This window comes from Ascaphus truei, chromosome 11 (assembly GCF_040206685.1).
Source record: "Ascaphus truei isolate aAscTru1 chromosome 11, aAscTru1.hap1, whole genome shotgun sequence".
NCBI lineage: Eukaryota > Metazoa > Chordata > Amphibia > Anura > Ascaphidae > Ascaphus > Ascaphus truei.
The window spans coordinates 26,779,044-26,792,007 of NC_134493.1; the positions used below are offsets into that span (position 1 = coordinate 26,779,044).

The following is a 12,964-nucleotide window of genomic DNA, read 5'->3' on the forward strand; positions in this document are numbered from 1 at the left end:
CTTACCCCCTTTTTTTCAACCCGTAAACTGTTGCCAGGGAATATGATAAACATATAGTGTCCTTCTACTCCCACTTTGTCATGTGCTGCGTTCACAAACTCATTATTTCCCTCACCTTAAAAATCCATTCATTCTCAACAACGCTCCCCTGGGATGCCAGCAATGTTTGAGCTATTTTTGCATGGTTTGTCTAATATTACAATAAGCCAAATTGCATCTGGTACTTTCATAATCCAGCTACAGTACTGGCCATTCATTATCACAACGGACTCCTCTGCTTGCCAGCGTTATTTTATCACCTTGTCTCCAACTCAGATATCTTCCTTCTCTGTCCTAAGGCTGGGTGGGGTCATGGTGCCTTCGCCCGTGCGGAGGCGTGCGCGGCCGTGACGTCACCCGCTTGAAGCGGGTGTGTTTTTTGGCCATGGTACGTGCGCCGTCCGTGGGCGTGTATAGGGGCGTGCCAGTGACGTCATGGAGCTGGTTTGCCCTCATTGGGCGAACCGCTCACGTGACCGGCCTGTCGCGCCAAGAATTCAGTTTGAAATGATTTCTTGCGCCCCCTCCCGCTTCCGCGTGCACGCGCCCGCACGCTGCATGGACGCGAACACTGCCTTAGGGCAGTCTGTTCGCTCAGCTCCGCACGGTCTGCGGTACCATGGCCCCACCCTTATCCTAAGGATTTGTGAGGTTCTCCATTAGATTGCCTTCCAATTTGGCTACATTTATGCAGCTAATTAGTACTTATCTTTCTTTTTGTCCCAAAGTAAAAAAAAAACAACAATTACGAGCATGTTCACAGATCGGAGGCAGTTTAACAATCCTGCCTTACCCCATAACCGCACAGCATATTGTGCCTGCACTGCAGCAAAGGATTCTGGGTAATAGCATGCAAATGAACACTCAGTGTCACTTTTTGCGTATTATCCACTTTAATATGGGACCATATAAGCTGATGTCGCTGTTTTACGCAGCTTTTAAAGCAACGCCTGGGCTAAAAAAGTGCAAATTCATTTTTCTTTAGTTTTTTTTTTTAATTAACATTTCTTCCTATAAAGTTAGGCCGAAGGTGATATTTAAATAAAGATTTGATAATTAAAATTGTACCTCCAAAGGTTTCCTTGCCATTTCTCCATGACAGTGACCATTAAGCAAGTTAGATGTGACTTCTCCATTGCAGAATACCTGCAACATGAGCACAGTGTGCTGTCTTAGTGAAGGTGACATGCACAATGTTTCATTTTACATCGATACACAATTTTTCAGTTGATACAATGAGTATAATGAAAACACTTCAATTAGGCATTTCTAGAAAGATATTAAACAGATAATGATCCTGTGTTAATGTTCCCTCTACCCATATAAAAAAAAAAGCATAAAACCAGATAACACACCCAACACAGTTATCGACATTTATTTAAAACATTTTTGCCGACAGTCCATAGTTACATGTGCTATGGACAGCCAACGTTTCGGTCCCTGCGGACCTTCTTCAGGGCTAAGGACCAAACACGTCAAATGTCTTTATGGCACCTGTAACTATGTACCCAGTTTACAAAATAAATGTTTGATATTGTTATTTCACCTGCTTCTCTATATGGCACGTACAGCGTGTTACAACGCTCGGCTGATTGAACTTGAGCACCAAGTTGTTTTGATCTGCTGTTTCTCTTCGTGTGTTTGAGTGTGCACTGAGATATGCCTATACTTGTATGCCCTACCGCAAGGGTGGCCAACTTCAGCCCTCCAGAGCTACCAACAGGTCAGGTTTTTAGGATATCCCTGCTTCAGCACAGGTGGCTCAATCTGTGGCTCAGTCTTTATCTGCCCTGCCAGGGGCTGCCCGCACACCACCTGACCTGTTGGTACCTCTTGAGGACTGGAGTTGGCTACCCCTGCTCTACCCTTACCCCACCCTGTCCTCATCAAGGGGCCAATACAAATAATATGGGGTGTGGGGGTTCAAATCCCTCCTAAAGTCTGAAGTCAGGTGTACACACTAACTTGAAAGAATATTTAACATTTTGGTTCAATTTTGCACTAGGAAGGTCGGCCCCTTTAATACGAAGGCATGACAACATTTAAAAAAATAAAAGCAATGAAGCAACATGGAGACACAGAAGCACAAACGTCTCTAATACAAGCTCACCGGAAGCGCCCCAAAGCGCTAGTTCTAGATCAGTCAGGGGTGAGCCGCACATTAAATGTAACCGCGAACAGCATTTAGAAAATCTGTCACTTTCTCAGTGTCACAGCTGCTGTGACCGTGTCAGCCTGGTTTAGTTAGTGATTAAACAGCGGTAATCTATTCGCTGCCAACATATCCTCACAGCTTTTTACTGCACGTGGCCAAGTCTTACACAGTCTTGTAAAGACATAAAACTAATGTGTGGCGAACACTCAGCACTCCCCCTTTGCAGTAACAGATGTGCCAATACTTATAATGAACGTGACCTTTGTACCACGTCACAATCTAACTTACAGAGCGAAGCAAGACAAATGGCACCGAAACGAAGCAAAACAAATGGAGAGCTTATTGTGGGTTTGAAGCCAACCTTTATACTTGATGGTATTATGTTATTAATCGAGCTGAGGTCATTGTGGAGAGAGAGACTAATGTCGGAGGCACTGCCAGTGGTTTTCTTATGCACTTCAGCTTTGATTTGTTCGTCCTCCACAGAAATGGTCAGTCCTGTTACAAATCTCTTGTTTGAACTCTTAAAAAAAAAAAAAAAAGACACAAAAGTCAATTATCTCTCCCTATTGCACCGTCACTATAAATACACAACTCACAGCCCCTGTGCTTGCAATCCGTGTGTGCTTTTCTGAATCTAATGCATGGGAACGCCAGTGGTTTGTCCAACGTCACAAGATTACATAGTTACATACTGTATTTACACAGTGGTTGAAAAAAACATATGTCCATCGAGTTCAACCTATGCTACATTTAGGTTTTTCCTGTCTCTCCCAAGAGTTTGCTTTTCCCCCCCTTGTGAAACCTCTTGAACTACTATAAAAAGCTACCGTTGTGCTTGGAAGGTAATAGAAATCCTGCAGCTCTTGTGTATAACAAACAGCGAAGTGAGCGGGGAAAAGAACTGGGAGCGGTTATTTCTATTTTACAAACGATTTGGCAATTGTTAACCAAAGCCACCATTGCTGTAAAACACCAGCGAATGCATTGCCTGCATTTTGGATCCCTTGGGGGTCTTTGTGGTTGTTTCAAATCTACAAAATATTTCGCTACAACAGAATTTTCTAATTTTTTTATATAGTAAAAAGTAGATTCTGCCGACATACAAAACCTGTTGCAAAAATCCTATCGAAAGCAGCGACCCCTCCAGTAACCTGGTCTAGGACGTTTGGTCGCAGTTGTTCTGCCGCGGCCAAGTCTCTGCCGGTGTTTAGCCTCCGCTTGCCTCACCGCTGGGATGCTTTGCCACCAAGGTAAGCCCATAACCTCATCATAAAAACTCCTAATCTTAACCCATAACACTAATGCTACCCCCAACCCTAAAAACCTTCACCCCTTACACCAAGCCCTTACCCCAAGCCTTTACCCCAAGCCCTTTACCCTACAAACCTAACCCCTTACCCTACAAACCCTATCCTTAACCCCCAAACCACTAACAAAAACATTAAATTAACTTACCTTATTGGAGAAATAGCTGTCGGCGGAGGCGAAGGGTCTCTCTGCAGCCAAACGCCAGTGGAGACTTTTGGGGATTCATGTGTCTGAACCGATTCATACATTCTTATATTTCATGGTGTAAGATGTACGTTTACAATGCAAGTGTGTACCTGGTAATAGCAAACGCCACCGATAATGAATGGAATCCCATGAGATTTTAGATCGCCAACGTTGTGTTTTAAACTCGTGATGAGCTGGGACTGGGACTGTGCTGAAGACCTCTCGAATCCTACTAAAACATCAAGTCTTCTGCTGCCAGCCTGAAGTTCTACGTCAACTGTTCGCTTGCTATTTGTGTTGTTAAATGTGACTTCAACAGCACTTTCCATTGGAATTCCTGCCGAGTAGAAACAACTGTAATACAAGTGTTTTATTGTAAATATATCTATGATACCGCAGAAATTAGCTATTGCAGATTCAGAGTCTTGCCTCGGCTTTTTATTCAGTAGATTGTGGAACACTGATTAATGTGTGTTACATAAAATAAGTGTGTACAGGGGACACAGGACATTATACCCCTGTCAGTTAGGAAGGGGTTAACATGGCAGTGGGGACTTACGCACTCATGCATTTGCAGCAGGGAAAGGAAAGGGTGGGGGTATCAGTTAGAGCGATGGTAGTAAATTAGTAGTAAGTTACATTTTTGTACATCTACCAAGGACAGGCTCTCCTTAAGAGGGCCGAGGTAGCCTTACTGGCACTCAAGGGGTTAATGTTCTCTATATAATATATATATATATATATATATATAAAAAAATATATCTATATATATATTTATTTATTACATAAAGATACAAACATGATCAGGATCCGCAAGGGGGTGCGGCAGGGAGACGCCGCGTCACCAAAGCTTTTCAATGCAACACTTGAAAAATTGTTGAAGACATCAGATTGGGAAGAAGAAGGAATCAAAATCAATGGTGAATATTTGAGTAACCTACGTTTTGCAGATACAAGTCCAGAAGACCTCCAGCAACAAATTGGAGAAGTCGCCGAAGCAAGTAAGAATGTCGGCCTCTGTATGAATATGAAGAAGACCAAAGTAATGTTCAACTAATGTGTCAAGGCTGCGAAGATTGAAAAAAAATGGAATAAAACTAGAAGAAGTCGAAGACTAAGTCTAGCTTTCCCGGCAAATAACAATGCATGGGAACCTTTTGCATGAAATCAATAGGAGAATTACTTTGGGATAGCGCACATTAGGAATATTTCAAGAGAGCCTCAAGAAGAAAGTTTTTGACCAGTGTATTCTGCCCGTACTCATTTATGGATGTGAAACTTGGACCCTAAATGCAAAGATAACATCGCAAAGAAGTATGGAGAGATGTATCATGGGTGTACACAAGGCGGCAGGAAAAAGAGACCCCGAGACGAAGCGCCCTTGGTGGCGTTTAACGCGTAGAGGGGGGACACGGCAAACCTGTCCATGTATGTGCAACAATAAAGCCTTTTTTCCTATATACCTGGGCTCATTTCTGCTGATTGTCATCGTGCTGCAGTGGCTCCGGATACCTTCTTTTTCTATCTACTTCACGACTTGATCCAGGACGCGCCCGCCACGAGAGAGAGAGTTACCGGGGAGTCTCTGTACGGTGAAATCGCCCATCTACCATGACGTGGATTGGGGAATAGATATAAACATCGTGGACCTTTCTTTGCCCAGATCGGAAGACAGGCTCTAGAGGTAAGGACTGTACAATATACCTCTGAGTCCCGGTCATTGAAATTGAGGCTGCTTGTTTCCCCTTATCTTTTTTCTCCACCTAGACGACAGCTAGCAAGACTGTTTTTAACACTGCATTGTGTATGAAAAGAGCATATTACTAGAGCGCAAGACAGTGCCAAGGTTTCCAAAGAATGAATGGGTTTGAAAAGCAAACAAAAGTTTGTGACATCATCACAAGGGCAAAGAAATGAAAATAGCAGTGGGCCAGACATGTCCCAAGAAGAAATGACCATCACTGGACAAAGATGGTACTCGACTGGGTTCCAAGAAAGATTAAAAGACCAAGACACCGGCCAAAAGTAAGATGGGAGGAGGAAATCAGAAAATTTGTTGGAGCAACATGGAGAATAGGCTTTGCAACAGCAGTACCTGGAAGTTCATTTGGGAGGCTTCATCCAGCAGTGGATCGACAAGGGATGATGATGATGGATTGATGGTGATGATGATGATGATGATGATATACGTCACAAGCCCTAGGCGACAAAACGCGTAGGTGGGCTAAACGCTGTTGGACTGTTTTCTTATGCTGGAACCGTGCTGTGTGCAGAGTTACTTTCTATTAGGATCTGGGACCGGACATTTTAAGCGCTATTTCTGAGTGTGTGCAGAGACAGCCCGGTGCGGACGTGCACGCCTGGAGCGCGCCCGACATCAGAAACGTAAGGCAGTCTCTGCTACACAGAGGAGTTGGACCATACTGCGCATGTGTGGAGGGAGCTGAGTGCGGACGTGCACCCCCAGTACGCGGTTGTACCGGCGATAGAGACACGGTCCTGATACATAGGATCCTGTAAGCCACTTGGTGTCTACATAGAATACACGGTGATATGGGTTCCTTTTTCAAAACATGTCCAATGCGCATATTCGATTTTAATCTTGTGAGTGGCCGTAATCCACACTTTTGAATGTAGAGTTTATTAAATATTATTACACATATATGCGCTATGGGAGCCGGAGTGTCCTTTTTTGTGTTTTACATAGCAGTTACTGAGGCCCTACCAATTTTCCAATTAGTGCAGGTATATTACACCCCAGTGTCAGTCTGGACATCACCCTCCATTGAATGGTGGGTGAATGTGTAAGGTTGACAGAGAGATGTATATGTGTAAGTTGTATTATATTCACACCAGGGAATTTGTGCACCCTGATTACCTTTATAGCAAAGGTAAGTATGATACTGGCTTTATCCAGATTTTAATTGCACTACTCACATAAGCTCATGCTTTATTTAACCCCTTAAGGGAATTAACACTTTTTTCACTAGTCCACGGGACTAGTATTAAATATATATACAGTATAGCATAGGTACCTGCATTAAACGGGTTGCCTTGACGTGGCATGCAGGCTTACAAATGCTTTGGCCAAAGGGTTTAACCAAATACCCTTTTTCATGAGAATATTATTTTATCTTAGCCTAATTGGTAGGAGCGCAGGAATTGTTCTTTTTGTTTTTCTATATGTAAGGCCTATCTTTTACCTGCAGCAAACTTCTATAGGGAGGAGCGCGGTATTATGTGCAGTTTTCTCAAATATATATATATATATATTTTATTTACCTACACTGATCAATGTTTCATTTCTCAACAGGGACCTTTTGAAGATTAAAACGTTGATTTCTGAAGGCAAATAAAATAAAGTATTTCTTCAACAAGTCCTGCGAGTGTCAGCCTCCAATCCTTTCTATCGCTAACTTCAACCCTGAGCACCAAGGCAACTGAATGAAGTACGTGAGTGCCCATTTCCAGATCTTTTTAGGCATATATATTGAAATGTTATTAGGTGTGATAGGGTAGGGGTAGTTAGGGAGAGTGATGGGTTCAGGTGCCTCAAGGAGGGTTGTTAAACCCCCTAGGGAGAGATGTGGGGGTTAACCTCGTTTGCCACAGCGGTAAGTAAGTCATTGTCAAGTAATGACACCAGCTACCATGGTATGCAAGTGGGGGTAGGTAGTCTAGTCTTAGGTACATATTAACCCCTTATGTAGCCGTCACCAACAAGCCAGGGGTTGCCCATGACAAGCTGGCCATTTCGGCCAATAATTAGTTAATATATTGAAAAGTTTAAAATATAGACGTTTATTTATTTATTTTTTTACTTTTATCATGTCATTTTGTTATTCTTTCCCCTCCAAGCCCTATTTCACGATCTGGATGGGAGTAATGCCAAGACTTTAGTAATGTCACGTTATTTAAAGATAACAAAACGTTTGCCTAAAATAACGTAACCTTAAGTCACCGCCAATAAGGTAAAGTACGGCCATTCTTTTTGTTATAGCATTATCTTAGTGAATAAGGCGTTAACTCAGGGGAAATGATGTCCGTTCTGGTTTTATGCAGTGACGTCAACCTTATTTTTCCTGATTTATCGTAGCTTAGGGAATCCGGGCCTACAACCAGTATATAATAAACAGCAAAATGGGATTTGGTTCTCAAATTGTTAGTAGAGAAGGGGCACTAATGTCAACCGTATCTGATGCCAGCATATAACATGAAGCAACATGCGGATATTGTATTCACAAAAGAATGGAAATATCACGGGAGGTCTCACAGTGCGTTCCTTGCTCGCACAACAGTGCAAGAGCTCGCCTGTTTTGCACTGTACCTGCGTTCTGCAGTGAGACTATGTTGTGTGACAGCTTCCCTCTAACGCCACGATGCTCTTGGTCACCAGCACTTAAAACGTCCACACACAGCAATCTGTCTTCCACCTGGATGCAGACGTGACCGTTTTTAACCCCTTCTTCTAGTTCTAAGTGAGCTCGTAGGTTTATTTCTGCCGGCAACGCCTCGCTTCCATTCTGGCTCAAGCTGAAAGAGATATTGTGCAGGCTGCCGTTGCCAAACACATTTCTGTTTCGAAGACGCATTCTGTACAATTCCTGATTCTTTAGAAAACTGATGTAACCTGAAACGAAGCACAATTGTGAGTTAAATTAAACAAAAATGCCATTTTGTAATAGAGGAAGAGGTTCATGACGAAGAGCTTTTGACGAAAACGTTGGGGGGGAGATTTATCACAGCAATTTTGGCTCAAATGTTTCAATTTCAACTATTTGCGCCCGCACTGGCTTTGTGCTGCTGCTGGCAATTTAGAGAATATTATCAAATTCTGCACTAGTGTGCTCTAGTTTCTTTCTCTATCATGTTGACCAAAAATCCACAGGTCTAAGATGGGGAGAAACCCTCCTGGTTAATCATCTTCAGCAGATGTAAGAAACTTCATTAACAAGCTTCTTCTATATGATGTTGGTGGTTTTTTTTGTATAGGAGCAATCCTCACTTTGCATTTTAACTCAGGGGATTCCCGGGACTGAAATGAACACGGTTCCCAAGGTACTTACCGAGTAAGGTGCTGCCATCTACCTCTTGGTATTTAAATCACGCGGGCCAATAGAAAGCCTGCTACGGAGGAGATTTGATCTGCCATTTTGTTTCTCCTGGAGGGGATGCTACCGGCAGAACCTTTCCCCGGTAAGTTTCTCGGGAACCAGGGGGTCTCAGCAGCTGAAATTAATGCGGTTCTGCCCCAGAGACCCCCTGGGTAAAAAAAGGGCAACAACAGTACAGTACTTTAATATATAATACAGTATAGTACTTTAATATATAATACAGTATAGTACTTTAATATATAATACAGTATAGTACTTTAATATATAATACAGTATAGTACTTTAATATATAATACAGTATAGTACTTTAATATATAATACAGTATAGTACTTTAATATATAATACAGTATAGTACTTTAATATATAATACAGTATAGTACTTTAATATATAATACAGTATAGTACTTTAATATATAATACAGTATAGTACTTTAATATATAATACAGTATAGTACTTTAATATATAATACAGTATAGTACTTTAATATATAATACAGTATAGTACTTTAATATATAATACAGTATAGTACTTTAATATATAATACAGTATAGTACTTTAATATATAATACAGTACAGTACTTTAATATATAATACAGTACAGTACTTTAATATATAATACAGTATAGTACTTTAATATATAATACAGTATAGTACTTTAATATATAATACAGTATAGTACTTTAATATATAATACAGTATAGTACTTTAATATATAATACAGTATAGTACTTTAATATATAATACAGTATAGTACTTTAATATATAATACAGTATAGTACTTTAATATATAATACAGTATAGTACTTTAATATATAATACAGTACAGTACTTTAATATATAATACAGTACAGTACTTTAATATATAATACAGTATAGTACTTTAATATATAATACAGTATAGTACTTTAATATAATACCATGGTGATAAACCGTTTGGAGCCACTATATAGAAAGGACAATGGCACTACAAAATCAGTCAATCAAAACCTGACATTCTAGTTACCGAAGAGCTCGGAAACATCGTTTAGTGGCATTCCAATAGGTCCTGGAGGGGCAGCTGCAATATTTATTAGGTTTCAGTTTAACACAAAATTTGAACCAGAAACTAATATCATGTATAATGTTCACAACTTTCTAATTGACATTTACTACAGAAGGAATGTATTAAAAAGACAAACACAAAAAGATAAACACATACCCTCATTAATGTTTTTCTTTTGCTTAAGAGATCCTTCAACTGACAGCTGAGGGGGAATAATTGTCAGATCATCAATGTTGTGCCTAAGGTTTCCACCGAATGACAACACAAACCCCACTTTTTGCTCCTTTGATGCCAAAAGGTCGACCAGCAAGGCTCTTTCATTGACTTTCATCTCAGAAAAAAGGGACAATCTGATGTGAGGAGAAAACAGAAAACAGATTGGTCCCAATGTAAGATATAACTAGAAAGAACAGACATATTTACCATGTAAGATATACCTAGAAAGAACGGACATATTTACCATGTAAGATATACCTAGAAAGAACGGACATATTTACCATGTAAGATATACCTAGAAAGAACGGACATATTTACCATGTAAGATATACCTAGGAAGAGCGGCCATATTTACCATGTAAGATATACCTAGGAAGAGCGGCCATATTTACCATGTAAGATATACCTAGGAAGAACGGCCATATTTACCATGTAAGATATACCTAGGAAGAACGGCCATATTTACCATGTAAGATATACCTAGGAAGAACGGCCATATTTACCATGTAAGATATACCTAGGAAGAACGGACATATTTATCATGTAAGATATACCTAGGAAGAACCGCCATATTTACCATGTAAAATATACCTAGGAAGAACGGACATATTAACCATGTAAGATATACCTAGGAAGAAAGGACATATTTACCATGTAAGATATACCTAGGAAGAACGGACATATTTACCATGTAAGATATACCTAGGAAGAACGGACATATTTACCATGTAAGATATACCTAGGAAGAACGGACATATTTACCATGTAAGATATACCTAGGAAGAACGGACATATTAACCATGTAAGATATACCTAGGAAGGACGGACATATTTACCATGTAAGGTATACCTAGGAAGAACGGCCATATTTACCATGTAAGATATAGCTAGGAAGAACGGCCATATTTACCATGTAAGATATACCTAGGAAGAACGGCCATATTTACCATGTAAGATATACCTAGGAAGAACGGCCATATTTACCATGTAAGATATACCTAGGAAGAACGGCCATATTTACCATGTAAGATATACCTAGGAAGAACGGACATATTTACCATGTAAGATATACCTAGGAAGAACGGCCATATTTACCATGTAAGATATACCTAGGAAGAACGGCCATATTTACCATGTAAGATATACCTAGGAAGAACGGACATATTTACCATGTAAGATATACCTAGGAAGAACGGCCATATTTACAATGTAAGATATACCTAGGAAGAACGGCCATATTTACCATGTAAGATATACCTAGGAAGAACGGACATATTTACCATCTAAGATATACCTAGGAAGAACGGACATATTTACCATGTAAGATATACCTAGGAAGAACGGCCATATTTACCATGTAAGATATACCTAGGAAGAACAGCCATATTTACCATGTAAGATATACCTAGGAAGAACGGACATATTTACCATATAAGATATACCTAGGAAGAACGGACATATTAACCATGTAAGATATACCTAGGAAGAACGGACATATTAACCATGTAAGATATACCTAGGAAGAACGGCCATATTTACCATGTAAGATATACCTAGGAAGAACGGCCATATTTACAATGTAAGATATACTTAGGAAGAACGGCCATATTTACCATGTAAGATACTGTATACCTAGGAAGAGCGGCCATATTTACCATGTAAGATATACCTAGGAAGAGCGGCCATATTTACCATGTAAGATATACCTAGTAAGAACGGCCATATTTACCATGTAAGATATACCTAGGAAGAACGGCCATATTTACCATGTAAGATATACCTAGGAAGAACGGCCATATTTACCATGTAAGATATACCTAGGAAGAACGGCCATATTTACCATGTAAGATATACCTAGGAAGAACGGCCATATTTACCATGTAAGATATACCTAGGAAGAATGGCCATATTTACCATGTAAGATATACCTAGGAAGAACGGACATATTTACCATGTAAGATATACCTAGGAAGAACGGCCATATTTACCATGTAAGATATACCTAGGAAGAACGGACATATTTACCATGTAAGATATACCTAGGAAGAACGGCCATATTTACAATGTAAGATATACCTAGGAAGAACGGCCATATTTACCATGTAAGATATACCTAGGAAGAACGGACATATTAACCATGTAAGATATACCTAGGAAGAACGGACATATTAACCATGTAAGATATACCTAGGAAGAACGGCCATATTTACCATGTAAGATATACCTAGGAAGAACGGCCATATTTACAATGTAAGATATACTTAGGAAGAACGGCCATATTTACCATGTAAGATACTGTATACCTAGGAAGAGCGGCCATATTTACCATGTAAGATATACCTAGGAAGAGCGGCCATATTTACCATGTAAGATATACCTAGTAAGAACGGCCATATTTACCATGTAAGATATACCTAGGAAGAACGGCCATATTTACCATGTAAGATATACCTAGGAAGAACGGCCATATTTACCATGTAAGATATACATAGGAAGAACGGCCATATTTACCATGTAAGATATACCTAGGAAGAACGGACATATTTACCATGTAAGATATACCTAGGAAGAATGGACATATATACCATGTAAGATATACCTAGGAAGAACGGCCATATTTACCATGTAAGATATACCTAGGAAGAAAGGACATATTTACCATGTAAGATATACCTAGGAAGAACGGCCATATTTACCATGTAAGATATACCTAGGAAGAACGGCCATATTTACCATGTAAGATATACCTAGGAAGAACGGCCATATTTACCATGTAAGATTTATCTAGGAAGAATGGCCATATTTACCATGTAAGATATACCTAGGAAGAACGGCCATATTTACCATGTAAGATATAGCTAGGAAGAACGGACATATTTACCATGTAAGATATAGCTAG

At 39.9% G+C, this 12,964-nt stretch overlaps 1 protein-coding gene across 2 annotated transcripts in view; it reads right to left on the minus strand.

The window, feature by feature from the left end:
• Positions 1 to 12,964, minus strand: part of LOC142463092 (uncharacterized) — a 291,163-nt gene that overhangs the window by 110,750 nt on the left and 167,449 nt on the right. For both annotated transcript variants that reach the window (XR_012787370.1, XM_075565366.1), the window contains exons 38-42: positions 10,006 to 10,199; positions 8,019 to 8,321; positions 3,802 to 4,028; positions 2,556 to 2,717; positions 1,108 to 1,185 (exon numbers count right to left, since the gene is read on the minus strand). Coding sequence is in view for 1 of the 2 variants with exons in the window: in XM_075565366.1 (XP_075421481.1) it covers positions 1,108 to 1,185; positions 2,556 to 2,717; positions 3,802 to 4,028; positions 8,019 to 8,321; positions 10,006 to 10,199 (964 nt within the window). In the remaining variant the exon portion in view is untranslated. The remainder of the gene's footprint in view (positions 1 to 1,107; positions 1,186 to 2,555; positions 2,718 to 3,801; positions 4,029 to 8,018; positions 8,322 to 10,005; positions 10,200 to 12,964) is intronic.